Source organism: Coenobita brevimanus, chromosome 65 (genome assembly GCF_032717465.1).
Source record: "Coenobita brevimanus isolate Jiangsu-jjx chromosome 65, ASM3271746v2, whole genome shotgun sequence".
Lineage (NCBI taxonomy): Eukaryota > Metazoa > Arthropoda > Malacostraca > Decapoda > Coenobitidae > Coenobita > Coenobita brevimanus.
Genome location: NC_137018.1, coordinates 51,830,860 through 51,846,761, shown reverse-complemented (window position 1 = coordinate 51,846,761; position 15,902 = coordinate 51,830,860). Strand labels below are relative to the sequence as shown.

The following is a 15,902-nucleotide window of genomic DNA, read 5'->3' as shown; positions in this document are numbered from 1 at the left end:
AGGAGCTGAGCTGGTGGTGAGTGAGGAGGAGAAAAAAGAAAGGAGGAGGAGAAGTTTGGATACAGGAAGGAGGAGATGGAGACAAAGTAAGGACTGGAGGCAAAGGCAGTGGAAAGACTGGAATTGTACCAGGAGAGTGAGATGGCGGTGAATGGGGGAAGAAAGAGGCAAAGAGAGTGGAGGGAAGAGGAAGCAGTAGGGAGAGAAGAAGGGTGTGAGGGAAGAGGTGGAAAAAGGAATGTGGAAGAGGGAAGGGGAGTTGGAAAGAAAGATGAGCAGAAGTGGGAGAGAGAGAGGAGCAGAGGAAGTGGGAGGATGCACCAGAGTTTTTCCAGAGAGATTCACTGGTGGTCATTAAGATGAGAGAGAAAGGAACAGAGGGAATGGACTGAGTGAGAAGAGAAGATGGAGGAAGAAAGGGAAGGGGTTTGAAAGGAGGAGAAGCAAGGGAAAGAAAAGTAGGAGGAAGAGAAGAAAGGAGAAGGGATGGAGAGAGAGTGAGGAAAGGAAAGAGAAGAAGTAAGAATAGAGGGAGGAAAGAAGGAGGATGAGAAGTGAGAGGAGAATGTGGGCTGGAGGACGCAGAGGAGTGAAATATTAAAACAGAAGACGGGTCATAATGAAGAGGTAAAGAGTTTGTTTAGAATGAGGAATGCACTGTGAAAGGAGACAAAAAAGAAGAAAAAAGAAGAAGGGAAGCAAGTGAAAGAAAGGTGAAGGATTGAGTGGAATATGAGAAGTATGAGACAAAAGTGATATCAGGATGAATTCGGCTTGTAGCTGTTATGTAGAAAAAGAGATTTAATGTTTACCACAAGTAAGTAAGACACTTTTTCTCTGAATTATACTTTATGTTTTCTTTTACCATATAACATTACTTTCTCTCATAATACTGCTATGATTCCTTAAATTTGAGGTCTCCCCATAGCCAAATAAAATCATGTGACAGTAGCAGAAACAAAATAAAAAACAATGTTGTCATACTGTAGAGGTTAATGTAAACACTTTTCCTTTCATGATGAGAGGTTTCCTCTAAACTGAGCAGAATCATCTGGAAGAGGCAAGAATAGAATAATATAAGATATGTATTTCTAAAGAGGTTAGGCATAGCATAAACATGAAGGGTAATGTGGAACTGAGGAGTTACTGTTACTTTATATCATCAATATCATCATGACCTGAAGCTCTCTGGATAGTGTTGGCCTGGTCTGAATTCATGTTTGTCCATGTTCTCTTCTACTACTGTATGAGTATGTAAAACTGAGTGTGATTTTTCTTTCCACAGCACCGCCACATCTGGTTGTCACAAAAAGGAAAATACTTTGACTAGCAGAACGACCCCGGGTGGCGGGGGGCGTGGGCGGCTGGGCGGCGTCAGCGACCCACCCAGCACCCGCCCACGCCTACACAGGCTTGCCCACCACCCCACGGGGCGCGACACCACCAGCCACAGTGCTACAGGGGTGGCCCGTGGAACGGCAGAGTGATTAAGTCTGATTCGGCAGGCAGTCTGGACAAGTATAGAAATACGGACGAGAAGAATGACCAACAGAAAGTGTGCAAGTCAGCAGTGAAAAAGTACAGTAAAAGTGGGAGTGGAATGAACACCCCACGGTCACACAGTTCAGAGTTCCTGGATCATGATGCTCCAATCTCCTTCATTGCCAAGCCTCGAGTGCACTGGGCCCCGCAGAGCAACACCTCGCCTGCAGCCCCCGACCACCAGCCTCCCGTACCAGATGTTGCCAAAACTCATGTCCAGTGGAAGTCCAGTCCTCACGTGGATGTTGCCAGTCCGGACACGAGAGGACAGCACTACCAGGGGCCGGATATCACCAGGCCACGAGTCCACTGGTCCTCAAGTCCAAATCTAGAGGCCAGTGCTCATGAGGGAGGGAGACGGCAACCAGTGATCCCCGATGTGGTGGACAAGTCACCTAAACACTGTGGCAGAGGGCACAAGGAGTCACCAGTCCACCTCAGGAACAAGGCTCACGCACTTCCAGACAAAAAGCTAGCTCGACATTCGGTGCATGACCATTTGCATTCTGATGGACACTGAGTATGTGAATGATTGTATATCAGTTTAAAAAAAAAAAAAAAAAAAAAATCATAATTTTCAGTGCACAAACATTTGCGTTCTGATGGACACTGATCATCTAAACACAAATTGTATATCAGTAAACCTTAGCATTACAGAATTTGATAATATTTTATATTTTCTGGCTGCCTGAATGGCCTATGAATAAATAAATAAGAAATGAAAATCAATCACGAAGTCTAATTTTGTGTTTGTAGTAGACTATACAGGATGAAACACTAATACAGTATATATATATATATGTATAGAGGCTATACGGCATGATTGAACATGACACTTAAATTACTCATATACATTATAAAAAATTAGTCATGAAATTGGGATAAATTCTAATCTTGAAAGTTTTGTCTTATAATTGATGACCGTCCAATAAGAGGAGAGATTAGGGGTAATCCAGGATCCAATCAGAACACTGTATACTGTGTGACATATCTGCGCTAAATCACTCGCATATACTGACCAGTGCACATATCCTAACATAGACTTTCATCCGGAAACACTCGAGTAATATACTGTATAAACCTAAGCCATATATGGATCTCATCTATAAATTCATTGTACATAAGAGAGTGAATGTAATGATGTATAACCCAGCTTAATATATTGTTCCTATTTTAATCAGTAGGCAGAATAGATCAACAAGAATATAATTGAATGCCTTCACTCTATTTAGTAAAGAACGCGCTTTTGTGATGTGATAATCCGAAGTGTTTCTTAACGTTACCTCTTGTCGCTAGGTATGGCAGGGCTTAGTTGTAGATTTTTAGCTCTGTGGGCCAAATTCTCATGGGCATAGGAAGCTCCCCAGCCCCTCTTCCTGAACAGCTTACATTACTTCTGCATGTGGTATGTTCATATTCTCCTCCATGGGCAGATTGTTAGTGTTGCAAAGATGGTGAAAGAGAATGACATGGAAGAGGAGTGTTTGAGAGAGTGAGAGATGCGTGTGAGGATGAGGTAGCCTGTAGATACATGTATTTCTGTCACCACCATCCCCTGTTTAGAAGTTCCTAGGAGGGAGCAAGGCAGCAGAGATGACAGTGATGCAAAATTGTATCAGAATTCTTAGGTAGATCATGCAGAGTTTGTAAACAAAGCAATAGATGGTAGAATTAAACCCACATTTTAAATAGTTGTTTATTGTGGAGATACAATTTCAGCCTAACTTGAACAAATCCAAGTTGGGTCAAAATTATTGCAACTGTCCAATTTAAAAATTTTCCTGACTCTGGTATAACTGTTTCATTTGAACAGTTGACAACACTGTGATATCAAGATGTGGGAGAAGAGGCGTTAGAGAGCCTGTTAAGCCAATAAGCATGTGACCCCTTGTATGTTGTGAGGGTGAGTGTTGGTGTAGACAGGGTGAAGGTGGCTGCAACTACTGTGTGCTCAATCTGATACAGGACAAACCACACTTCCTACTGCTCAGTTAGGCATCAGACCTCACTCCAGTGACGTAGACATTTGTATTCCAAGTTTAGTTCACAGTACTGTATATCTTACAGTGTAGTTGGCATGATTTACTGAAGTCTGCCAGAACTTGATTAGGTGTGTTTAAAATGTATGTTTTTAAATTTTAATCAAGATAGAATAATTCAGAAACTACATCTCAGCTTGTAAAGTCTCAGGATAAACTAATACAGTAGAGGGACATAATTACAGTAGTCTGCTTGACAAGGCTGTTGATCATCTGCATTGTCAAAAATATCCTTAAATGCAGTCCCATTGTCAGTAGATATTTGGCTTTGCAAGTAGATTGTAGCAGGTCACAACACTGTGCTCAAATCACCACGCGTATCAGCTTTACTAGTGGTGGCCTCGTGTCTGACCATTGATGGTGGTGGGAAGGATGTGACTCGGTAGCTGGCAGTCTGGGGCAACCTCTCCAGTAGGCATAATAGTTTGTATCAAGATTTGTACATACTGGATGATAAAAGTGTTTTCTTCCTTGGTTGTGTATATGAAAATTTTAATTTACTATGCCTTACTATTCTGTACTGTAATTTGTTACATAGAACAGTACAGTACAGTATATATTAAGTTCAAAAATTAATATGTTTATAGAAAGTTAAGCATAATATCTTTCAGGTATTATAATGGAAACATGTTCCTAGAACATGGTAGGCTTCTGAAATAACTGAAAGTTGGAGAAACAAGTACTGTATAATTTAATGATGAGTTTGCAAGGATACTAGTGTGTGCATACTACCATTGGCAGATACTGTGTTTGTGCTATGTGTGTATCATCCTGTGTGTAAGGGCCATATTGTTAAAAACTGACAATGTGAAGTTGTGAACAGGTGCCTGGTTTGTTAATACAGTTTCTGAAGGATGTGATGGTAATGATGGTGATGGAATATATGTGAACTTTCTTTATCATTCTTGACTACACTTTGATTTAGGGTGCAGGTTGATCATAACTAACAATTACATGCATTCCGTAAATGACCATAAAAAACTAGGAACTTGCCTACATTATCACACACCAGTTTTATCAGTATGGCTAATAGGATTGCAGCTGTCTGCATAAGATCATCTTCAGGTAGTGTTTCACACACACACACACACACACACAATGTACTCCCTGGACTGCACAGGCAAAGTTAAATAAACATCCTGATAGTGGTAATGTTTCCAGCTCACACTGTGGCTGTACTGTTTATAATTGCTTGTGGATATACTATAATGGTGTTTGTCAGCATGTCACCGCATTATCCATAAGCAAAACAGTTGTATTCTAGACCCTTTCTGTATGATGTCTCTTTTATATTTTATTTGCAACCTTCAGACAATTTTATTCATCTTAGGAAAGACTTCTTGTACTGAAGATGATAGAAAGGTCTGTGAACCCCTCTTTCAAGCTGAATAAATTTGTCCGATGGCAGAAAGAACATAATAAAAATAAACATAGCCCAGTTGTAGCGAAAGAGGTAGAGTTGATAGGGCAGATGTGAATAGAAGCTCCCAATTTCTGCTGAAGAGGTATAAGTTGGTAGCCTGCTTGCCACATTACAGAGCACATTCACAGTGAAGAAGAAGAACCAGACATGCTTCCCTGTCATAATGGGTTTCACAAATACTTGTCAGAAATTTTGGGTTTGTCTGCACTTTTGTGATCCATGTTTTACCTCACTTTTAACTTTTCTTTTTCAATCTCACTGCAACTGGTCAGTTTTATGTAGCTAGAAAAAGACCTCTTGTATTGATGGAGGTACTGCAGTTAAAATACTGTTTAACTCCATCACTATGAGAGATATTCCCCGATTTTATGAAATTGTGTGATGGTAGTAGGAATGGCATCATCGTATGGAATGGTCGAGAATACAGCCCTAAGAACCTCATACCCTAACTTGAATATTGTACATAGCCTTATGATAGCAAGATATGCATTTACTTACCTCAGTGTAGAGTAGTAGATTTATATTGTTAATCAGATGCAAACCCTCACATGTTAGAGATAATGTAAATGATACTAAGCAGGATAGAGTAGCTGAGAGAGTGAGACTGGCCTTATGGGAATTCCTACCTCTACTTTCCTCATGGCCTGCACTGTATAAGCTATCAACTTCTGGCTCAACTAAAAAAAAAAAGTCTTCTTTTATATATTTTAGCTTCAGATATAGTCAGCTATATTGTGCATTTCCCACCAACTGTTCGAATGTATAAACTTTTGATTATTGCCACCCCTTACGGGATTAAGGCGTCTGGAAATAGACAATGAGATAGACTTTAAAACATTGAAATAAAGGCTGTGCAAGGATGGAATTATGTATCTCTGTTGCCAGTAATGCGTTCATCATGAAAACCTTTACTGTACAAGTGTGTTGTATGGCAAATATCCTGATGTTTAAGTTTTACAAGGAAATTTAAGGCTTATCTAATATGTCCCGTCACCTTCCCTGCCATTATATGCTGTAATTTAATTAACAGATAATCAACATGAAAGAGCTATATAACAACACTGGATATTCAAGTGGTTGGTGGGAAAATCAGCTATTATTTGATGCCAGCCAAAGTTTAATGGTTAATGGGCTTCTTAGTAATGATTTTTATGTGACAGCACTACAGCTGGAAATTGTGTAATGAAGTAGAAGTGTAGGCACTTTAGACTTTTCAGTCATGTTGATAAATAGGCATCTATGATAACTGTCTTTGGCTCCTATGACTCACTCAGCTGAATAAAATCATGTGGCAATAGCTGGAACACAATACTGTACTAGAGTTGCTCCGACCATAAGAGGATCAGTACAGTATTGACTGCATTTAACTATCTTAAGCTCTTATGGCTTCATCTTAGCTGAATGAAATAATTTGCTGGAATAGAATACTGTAATAGAGTTGTTTTGATGTTGAGAGTGTTAAAACAATAATTCTGTAACTACAGAGTCAGTGTATGCAGCAGGCTTTAAGAACTAATGGCTCTGTATTTGGTGATAAAGATTCTCACATTGTCAGACTGTTCTCTTTCCCCACCACTTGTAGAGTGCAGGAGAGAGAAGGAGGAAGGCAGAGCTGTTAAACTAAACTCTGTGCTTCTGTATGGCCTTAAAAATCAGAGAGGACAAGATCTGGATAATTCTTGATATGAGCACCATTGTCCATAATGATCAGTCAGCTTTGAATGTGTTACCAGTTCAGTAAGGAAGAAAATTATTACCCATGTTTGGATTCATGAAAGAAATTAGTAAGAAATAAAATCTTGATAGACTAGAAAAGAAGTTAGAGCATTGTAATGGAGGGACTGAAGCAGGTTCACTGATAGTGGGAGAAGTGTTTGGTGTGTCGGCTGAATAAGAAGGTACCGTAATGGCCATATTCATAAAATTGAGATGCCAGAGCTGTATGCAAACCTTCATTTTATGGTAATCATGTGTAGAACTGTTGTGAACATTAAATATTGTTAGCCTGAATGCCATGTTATAGAGTGCATTTAACAATTTGACAGAGAAACTAAACATCTCTTTATCTCATCATGGTTACAAAATTGACTCAGAATTTGGAGGTTTGGCTGTACCTTTGCAAACTCAATTTTAAGAATACTGTAGTGAGCATGAGAGAAAGGAGTGACTTCCTCTCTAAAAGGTTCCTGATCAGTAATTTCTCATTCCAAATATCACTTGGCTTTTTTTGCAGGCTACTACTTTTACATTTTTAAATATTTTTTATATGTACAGCATCTGATATGTTACATTTTACGTTACATAGGTTCAATAGCAATTGCAGATTATATTGCTAGTTTTATATGAGGTAATGTTTGTTTTCGTATTTTATGTAGGTCCTTCAGTATTGGTATCATATTTCCTACCTATGCTCAACCTAGTCAGTGATTAGGTTAAGTTTGGTAGGCTAGGGCAGGTATAGTGGTTCATTCAGGTAGCAGGTAGGTTAGATAGTGCTGTGGCGACCCTGTTTATTTCGTGGTTTCCTAGGCAAGTATATAGAGTGTCCTGTGAAAAGTGTGCCAGACCTCAGGAAGGTTTTTATTGAGCTAATATGAAGAAATGCTATATCCAAATGTGTCCAATCATCATCTGTTATGGAGCTACAGTTACTAATGACTTTACGAGCAAAATATTCTCCCATTCATTTCACCCATCAGGTCATCAGTAACTGCAGCTCCATGAGGGCTGAGAATTAAACTTTTATTGAGATAGTGTTTATTGCTCAGTGTTTCCATTCATAAGGTTATCAGTAACTATAATCTCCAAAAGGTTGGGAGTTGGCGTGATGTTTGTACAGCATTTATAGCATTTTTCCCTCATAATTAGCCCAGGAATAACCTCCCATAGTTTAGCACATAGCCCCCGCGACCCCCGATGCTGTATATACCGTGACCGTTGTGATGTGGGGGAAGTTCTGATCAGTTATTATGGGTGGTGTACAGTATGATAATCGCAAGACTGTAATAATTGTTGCCATATGTCAGATATATTTATTAGATGTGCTCATATAATCCATCTATAAACAGCCTTATCAAAGCGAGTTGTCATATATTGAATAAATTATGCTAGTTATTGATGTTTTATTTTTTAGCTTACTCCACACATATTAGGCATTAGTCACCTCACTACAAAGGATATCCCTAAGTAAATTGGTTGGTGGTCGTGAGATAACTAATGCAGTTTTTGTCAAGCTTTAGATTTGGTGGAAGAGTTAAGGGGAAGTGTTTGTGTGTGTGTGTGTGTGTGGCCGGACATTTTGCAACCATGCCATGTTTAACGTATGCCTTGAAAATACTTCAGGTCGTATTAGTTATGACTAATTTAATGGATAATGTGTTTGTGTTCACATTTGCATGCTCGACTGCATTTCGTAAATTAATGACAGTTATTGTTCATGATTCAGTCAGTTGGTCTATTAGTCTGAAATAAATAGATATTAGTATATGCACCTATATCATATAATTTGTACTGATATCGAAGCAGTAATTAAATGCGTTATGTAAGTACCATATAGATCCGTACTCCCTGAAGTTCATTAACGACGTCAACATCATGCGAGACAAATGGCGACGCCTCAGTTCTTGATACTGGACGTCTGGAAGTTATTTATATTGTTCCAGCTGTTACTCTGGCTTCTTGACAGGGTTCCTCTATTCACAGTGTTCGAAGTATCCATATATACAACAACAGCACGAGATTCATAGGCGTTTGCTCCGGCTTTCAACCTCTTTGATCAGGTAGGAATCATACATAACCAAACGTTTAAGTAGAATATTTCTGTATACCTATGTCTAATATATAGTTTTAAGCGAAGTGAGCAGCATGGAATGTGTGTAATGTATGTGGTGACATATACGTCGAGACTATCAATGGAATATGAAGGTCATGCAGCCACTTTGTGCCTAAATGTGAAGTTATCCCTCTGTACACATTTAGTTTTGCCGTTTCGGCCAGTCAAGTCTTTCCCTTGTGTTAGGTTAGGATAGGTTAGTTAGGCAGGGATAGAGTTGAAAGACGTAAAATTAACGGTAAACTTGCATTTTTGGACAGTTAAGGTTATTCTGATTTTATTTCTAACCAAATCTAACCTAAGCTAACTTAACCTAATTAAACTAACCTAACCGATCAAACCTAACAACCCTAAAGATAACCAGACCAAACTAAACAAACCTAACTAGCCAAAGTGAAGGGTGTGACTGTCTGAAAATGCATTAATACCAAAATAACTTCCGAAAATGCGGATGTATCAAAGTGTAATAGTCATATGATTTACCCACTGCTGATTATCTGGTGAGAATATTGTGTGTGTGTGTGTGTGTTCAGTACTGTATCATCAGGGTGCCAGAGTTGTGGATAAATTTTAGCGGTGAGTCAGTGCAAGGTTGGTAGTTTATCCGTTGCATCACGTGTTGCAGCGTGGTGTGGCCGGCATTATTCTTGCACTTTCCCTAGACTCCTGTTGCATTAGTTCTTCATGCAGGTTGCTTTATTTTGACTCTCAAGCTTCTGACACTAAATATGCCACTGATCTACTGAGAATTTTTAGTAAGCTGCTTTATTTTGAACTGTAAACTATACGTAATACCGTCCAACACATACAGTATATAAACTTCCAGTCTTCACAAATAGTTCCTGTCGTCTGGAGGCAGCAAGGATAAAATAAAGAAAAATAATGATGCTGTACTTTCAAGGGTGTTACTGAAGATTGTGCCAAACGCCTGTGCAAAGGAGCTGTCTCTTCAGCTGAATAAAACCGTGTGGATATAACCCTAACCTTGGCCCTAACAAGAGAGGCACTCAGTGGAGCGCATCTCTCCGACAAGGCCACCGAAATTTCCAAACCACTCTTGGTGATGGGTTAGGTTTTCCCATGATTGATCAGGGTTTCACAAAAATTGCTTTCCGGATCCAGAATATGTAATACGACCTGGATCGGTCCCAAAAGTTTATCGATTGTTCACTGGGACGTAGACTCCGGTATCTACCCAGCAAATTTGGTCCAAATATCTCCTAGTTTTTTTAGTAATCCAGCTAACAGACAAACAAATGAACAAACGGGTGAAAACATACTCCCCTTGTCGGAGAGAATAAAACTGACCATCTCGTTGCGTTTACAAGTGGTGCTACCAGTTACCGGTACGTGCCTGCCCAGTAAAGCAAGCAGTACCACCCTCCACTGGGGCCTCAGCATATATATATATTTTTTTTTCAGTTTGGTGAAGTACTTTTGTAGATTCCACCCCGCACAACATGCAGTGTCGGGCATTGGCTAGACAGATAGATGGATAGGTAGATGGATGGACAAATAGATAGACGGATACAGATAGATATAGCTATTGGTAGACAGATCAGTTGACTTGATACCGGTATTTAGTATTTTATTAAGAAACCTGATCACATTTATTAACCATGAATTCGTAAGCTTTCAAGTCCCACGGTTTAGCCAAAACGGAATAAAATCGCCGTTTAGTGGTAAAAACATCATGGTAATAAGAAAGTATGGGCGTGTTATCAGTTCGACAAGTTAGAGATTGTTTCAGATACGTTCAGTTAGGGGTAATTTCGAACTTGAAGGTATCTAATGTAAGTAAAGATTTAAATGTGTGTGTGTGTGTGTGTGTGTGTGTGTGTGTGTGTGTGTGTGTGTGTGTGATCCCTTACTATTCATGCATTCGTTGAGAAACCTGACTGTATACCTATTAGGAAAGTTGTTTAATCAGAGAGAGAGAGAGAACGCATATCCCCAGGAGTTGGGCTTCCCAGTGACCGACCGATGCCTCTTTTGGAGAGAGAGAGAGAGTAGGAAGGACGTGTATGTAGTGGTATGTTTTGAGGTGCATGAACTTTGAAAAAACTGGCGACATGCGTAATTTAAAATTAAGTCATTACGCATTGCACGAGTAGCTCTGCCCTTAGCTCCTTCACTTGCGCTTATTTATATATGAGATCTCAAGATGATATTCAGTTCTGGAGAGACTTTTCAAACTGGAGAGTTGTATATAGGTGTCAGTAACTGCTATAGTATGTGAGGTAGTCTTTAAAAAATTTGCAGACAAAACCTGGCAGAAATTGACTCATTCACGGGATTCGTGGAAGAGACTGGGGGAGGCCCTTCTGTTTAGCGGTGGAGTTGCAGTGGCTGACGATATATATATATATATATATATATATATATATATATATATATATATATATATATATATATATATATATAATGCAAGGACATAATGACGTGTTCTTATTCCGCGTCCCAAACACTCATGAGTAGTAAATGGCACCCATAAGGCCTAATGACTGCCTGTTACATCTAATTATGCAGTCACCTCCTCTAACAGTGATCCAGCACACATACTCTGCAACACTTTCTTTTGAAAAATAGTCGTTTAAGTACGATGTGGAGAGGATGGAGAGCGAGAGACTGACGAGAAGAGTGTATGTGAATGAGGTAGAAAGGGGGAGAGGCCAAGGATGAGATGGGATGGAGTGGAGAGGTATATGAGAGAGGGGGGTGTGAGCTGGGAGCAGGGCAGTGAAATGGCCGGGGACGGCGACATGGAGGCGATTTGTTTGTGGCCACCCCTTACAGGATTAAGGCGTCTGGCAGTGGATAGATAGAAGTACGATGTTTTTTGTCGCTCTTATATTCTTGTCTCTGCCGTATGATTTATATTTGCTTTGGGGAGACCCCTTGTAGTGAAGGGAGTAAACAAAACCACAACAGGCAAAGCGGAATCCAGGATCTTTTACTCGTAACACAACCAAACAACGGAAATGTTACGTAATCTACTTTCAGATTCCTAGGGAGCTCGGTCGTTTTTATCTACGCGTAACAACACACAGCGGAAACAACACCTGTTTCCAGAACCAGAATAGAGCTTGTAGGAAACCACGAGGACGGGAATACCCAGATTAGTGTTACTAAAATCAGATCTTTCCTATTTCGCCGCCGATTGCCCCGAACGTTTTTTATTGTGAACACACACCCACGAGGAATTCAGATTGTGCTCATGCTTTCTTCCTCTGATTCTTCTTAGCTATTCCGTCTGTTCTTGAGGCGAAAAAAGCAGATTTACGAGCAACTGTACCGTATCGTAAATTTTGAAATGTTTTTGTGGGAAGAGCGAAAGACATGAGCGGTTTAGCATTCCCCCGTCCCTTGTCTTGCTGTTGCCACCCCAGGCTCTTCTGCTGGTGAACCCAGTGAAGTGCATGGAACCGGCCATTTCAGCCAATCGCTCCCAGAGATCCTGTTGAGGTTATTAAGGCACGGATTGGCAGGGGGTGGGTGGGCGTGTGTACGTACGCCCTTCCCCTGTTTTCGATAGACCAACTGTTATATTTAACAAAACAAGGGTGTTATTTACCAGGGTATGTGCACTTAATATCTTCAGTGTTATTATAGAATGATTTAAATGAAAAGTGAGACTTGGTAATAAATTCTGAGGAATATGGTTATGATTCAGCTGGAATTGAAACTAGTAGTTCGGCTAGGAATCAACCCCCTCCCCCCCATGTTATGATAGAAGATTATGTGTTGTGGTAGTGTTGTGTATGAGGCTGGTGGTAATTGTGTGATTTTTTTTTTTTTTTTTGTGTGTGTGTAGAAGGGAACGGTGGTGACCGCATCGCCAACCTCCTCTTAAGATAAAAAGCGATAATTTTCCTCGTAAATAAAACAGATTTTCGCAGGAAGACACTGGAAAACTGTACACTCTTAATCCTTCCCGCACAGACAAATCGCACTGGTAACGGGGATAGATGATTCTGTTTAGTTGTGAGCACTTCCATATTTCTTGTTTTCACCCTTTCGCTACAAGGCACGTTTCACTCTAACGTCATCAGGTAAATTAATTAAGAGTTCTTGCTGAAAGGGTTAACCTGTGAATAAATATTGCGGCAACTACTTTATTTAACATCATCATCATCATCAGGAAAAAGGAATGGGTAAGATCAGGAAGTATGGATAGGCAGATTGGTACATATATAATACCCTTTTACTCCGCCGATCGATTGCTTGTGTTTTGCGGGGACGGGTGAGTGTCTAACCTGCATCATTTGCTTGTTTCCTACCCCCACTGCCTTTCCCACGCCCATACCAGCAGGTTGGGCGCTCCGGAAAGCAGTATGTACCACCAGGAGAGCGTCTAGTCGAGTTCTAGAAACGGACCACCGAGTATAAGAGAGAGAGAGAGAGGGAGAGAGTATGTATTATGGTGCATCCCACGACCCAGAACTGCTGGTGTACAGTTAGGGGGTCAAGGCGTGTGTGTGTGTGTGTGTGTGTGTGTGTGATGGTGGGGGGGGGGAGAATAATGGTGTATGAGATGAAGCATGAAGAAGTAAAATAACGGTGAAGGATAAAAGGGGAGAGACTGTTTTAAAGGGGGGATGTAAGGAGGGGGGAAGGGATATGTGAAGTGGTGGGGGTGTGGGGATATAAGGCAAGGTAGGGGGAGTAGAGAGGATGGGATAGTGGGGAGGTAGTGGGGAGGGTACGTCGTGGGATGGAGGATGAGAAGTGAAAGATGGGGAGAGGGAGGGGATGTCAGGCTCTAGGATAAGGAGGGGGAAGGGGATGTGTAAGATGGTGGGGAGGTTGGGGAATGGGGTGGGATACGGGGAGGATGTGTTGAGAGGTAGAGGGGAGACTAGGAAGGGGAGAGGGGCTTGATTGTGGGGTGGGGGAGTAAAGAGAGGTGAGGGATTTGAGATGTGAGGGATGGGGGGTTGTGAGATGTAAGGAGAGGCAAGAGAGTGGTGAGAAATGGAGGTAAGATGTGGTTTATATGGTGCCAGGTGGGGATGAGTGCGTGAGGTGGGGAGGGGGTGGGTTCGTGAGGTAGGGGGTAGGGAGGGGCGAGGTAAGGTGAGAGGGGGGGGAAGGTAAGAGAGTTCCCTTGTTCCTTTATTGACCTCTGACCTGCAGGAGATGACGCGGTAAAAGGTGTATGGGAGAATGTACTGCTTTATTGCATCCAGTCAGTTGTTATTCGTGTTTATGGTAACTGTGATGATGATGGTGGTGGTGATGATGATGATGGTGATGATGATGGTAATAATAATAGTAGTAGTAGTAGTAGTAGTAGTAGTAGTAATAATAATAATAATAATAATAATACCATCATCATCATCATCATCATCATTATTATTATTATCATCCATCTCTGTAGGGTAAACTTAACCTATACGTATTCATCTCTCTGTGTCCTCTACTCCCGGCCACTCTTAATCACTGACAGATCTAAAACTCTGCCAAGGGATACAAGTCAGCCCGGAGCAGTTCGTAGGCTAGGCTGAATAAGCGTGAGTGGTCGTCCTGGGTCGCTAGAGGTAATTTTGTAAGTTTGGTGAGCTGTACTCGACTGGACAACTCTGCGGTCCCACAACCCCAGTTTCATTTTTCCCTGACACCCATTCCATCCCACCAAAAGATTAATAACAACAACAATAATAATAATAATAATAATAATAATATAATAATAATAATAATAATAAGGGAGAAGGGGTAGGGGGATGAAGGGAGGGAAGTGGTGTGAACGGATAAAGAAGGTTATTTTAACTATCGTTACGTAATGTATGATTCTAACTTTAACCATTTGTTAGTGTAAATAATGATTCTCTCTCTCTCTCTCTCTCTCTCTCTCTCTCTCTCTCTCTCTCTCTCTCTCAGATTTACGATGTAGAGGTGTCATATAATTCGTATAAATTATGTATATAAAAATTTCACAAACAATAAAAAGTAACAGAAAAAAAAAATATGGGAAATGAGAATTGCTTGTGCGTACTAACAAAATAATGATAAAAGTGTGGAGGTAGTAGGAAGGGAGATAGGTGAATAGATTCATGATAGGGCGTGATGTGTGTGTGTGTGTGTGTGTGTGTGTGAGAGAGAGAGAGAGAGAGAGAGAGAGAGAGAGAGAGAGATGACTGTGATACGACGATGATGATAGTGGTAATGATGAAGGGATGAAATAAGTCTCTCTCTCTCTCTCTCTCTCTCTCTCTCTCTCAGGTGGGCGGGCGTCTTCAAGTTGCCTTAAGTAAGACGAATGATGCTTATTTTTTTTTCTTTCTTGACTGCTTCCGCGTCCCTTGAGGTAGTCACGCCATGCCCTTAGAGAGAGAGAGAGAGAGAGAGTGGGGTGTATGGGAGGGGTTAGAGGGTGTGGCTAGGTTGGGGATTTCCAGAAAGAAAGGGGGGGGGTTAGGAAATAGGGTACTGTATTCGTTTGGGGAATTTAGGGAGGAAATGGTGGAAGAGGATGGGTGTGTGTGTGTGTTTTGATTGTGAATATATGTATGTATGTATGTCCGTGAGTGAGTTTATGTGCATGGGTATGTGTGTCTCTATAATTATGCTATGTGAGTGTTATACGAATGTGTGTGTGTGTGTGTGTGTGTGTGTGTGTGTGTGTGTGTGTGTGTGTGTGTGTGTGTGTAGGGATTATGGAGGTTTCCCAGAAGAGGGGATTGGCCAGATAATGATTGGAAAGCCGCCCTGGTCATTATAATCCAGTAAATATCCAGCAATGACTCGTCATCCCAGAATTGACATTATGCTGACGAGCCAGTGTGTGGTGGGGGGAGGAGAGACACAGGGGAGAGATGGAAGTCTTTGTTTTATCTCTTTAACTTTTCGAGCTACAGTGTTGTGTGTGTGTGTGTGTGTGTGTTGATTATGAATATATGTGTGTATGTCTGTCCCTGAGTGAGTTTGTGTCCATGTGTATATAGAACTGTGTCTGTATAATTATGCCGTGTGTGTGTGTGTGTGTGTGTGTGTGTGTGTGTGTAATAGTGCTTTCCGAGGTCACCCAGACCAGGAAGTTCGCGCCGGCATGAAGGAAGGGGAGATG

At 41.0% G+C, this 15,902-nt stretch overlaps 1 protein-coding gene across 1 annotated transcript in view; it reads left to right on the top strand.

Moving 5' to 3' along the window:
• LOC145405113 (uncharacterized) overlaps positions 1-1,404 on the top strand; it is a 49,092-nt gene extending 47,688 nt beyond the window's left edge. Inside the window, exon 7 of the mRNA XM_080276630.1 lies at positions 1,286-1,404. Coding sequence (XP_080132756.1) covers positions 1,286-1,330 — 45 coding nt within the window. The 3' untranslated portion in view covers positions 1,331-1,404. The remainder of the gene's footprint in view (positions 1-1,285) is intronic.
• Positions 1,405-15,902: the final 14,498 nt, after the last annotated feature.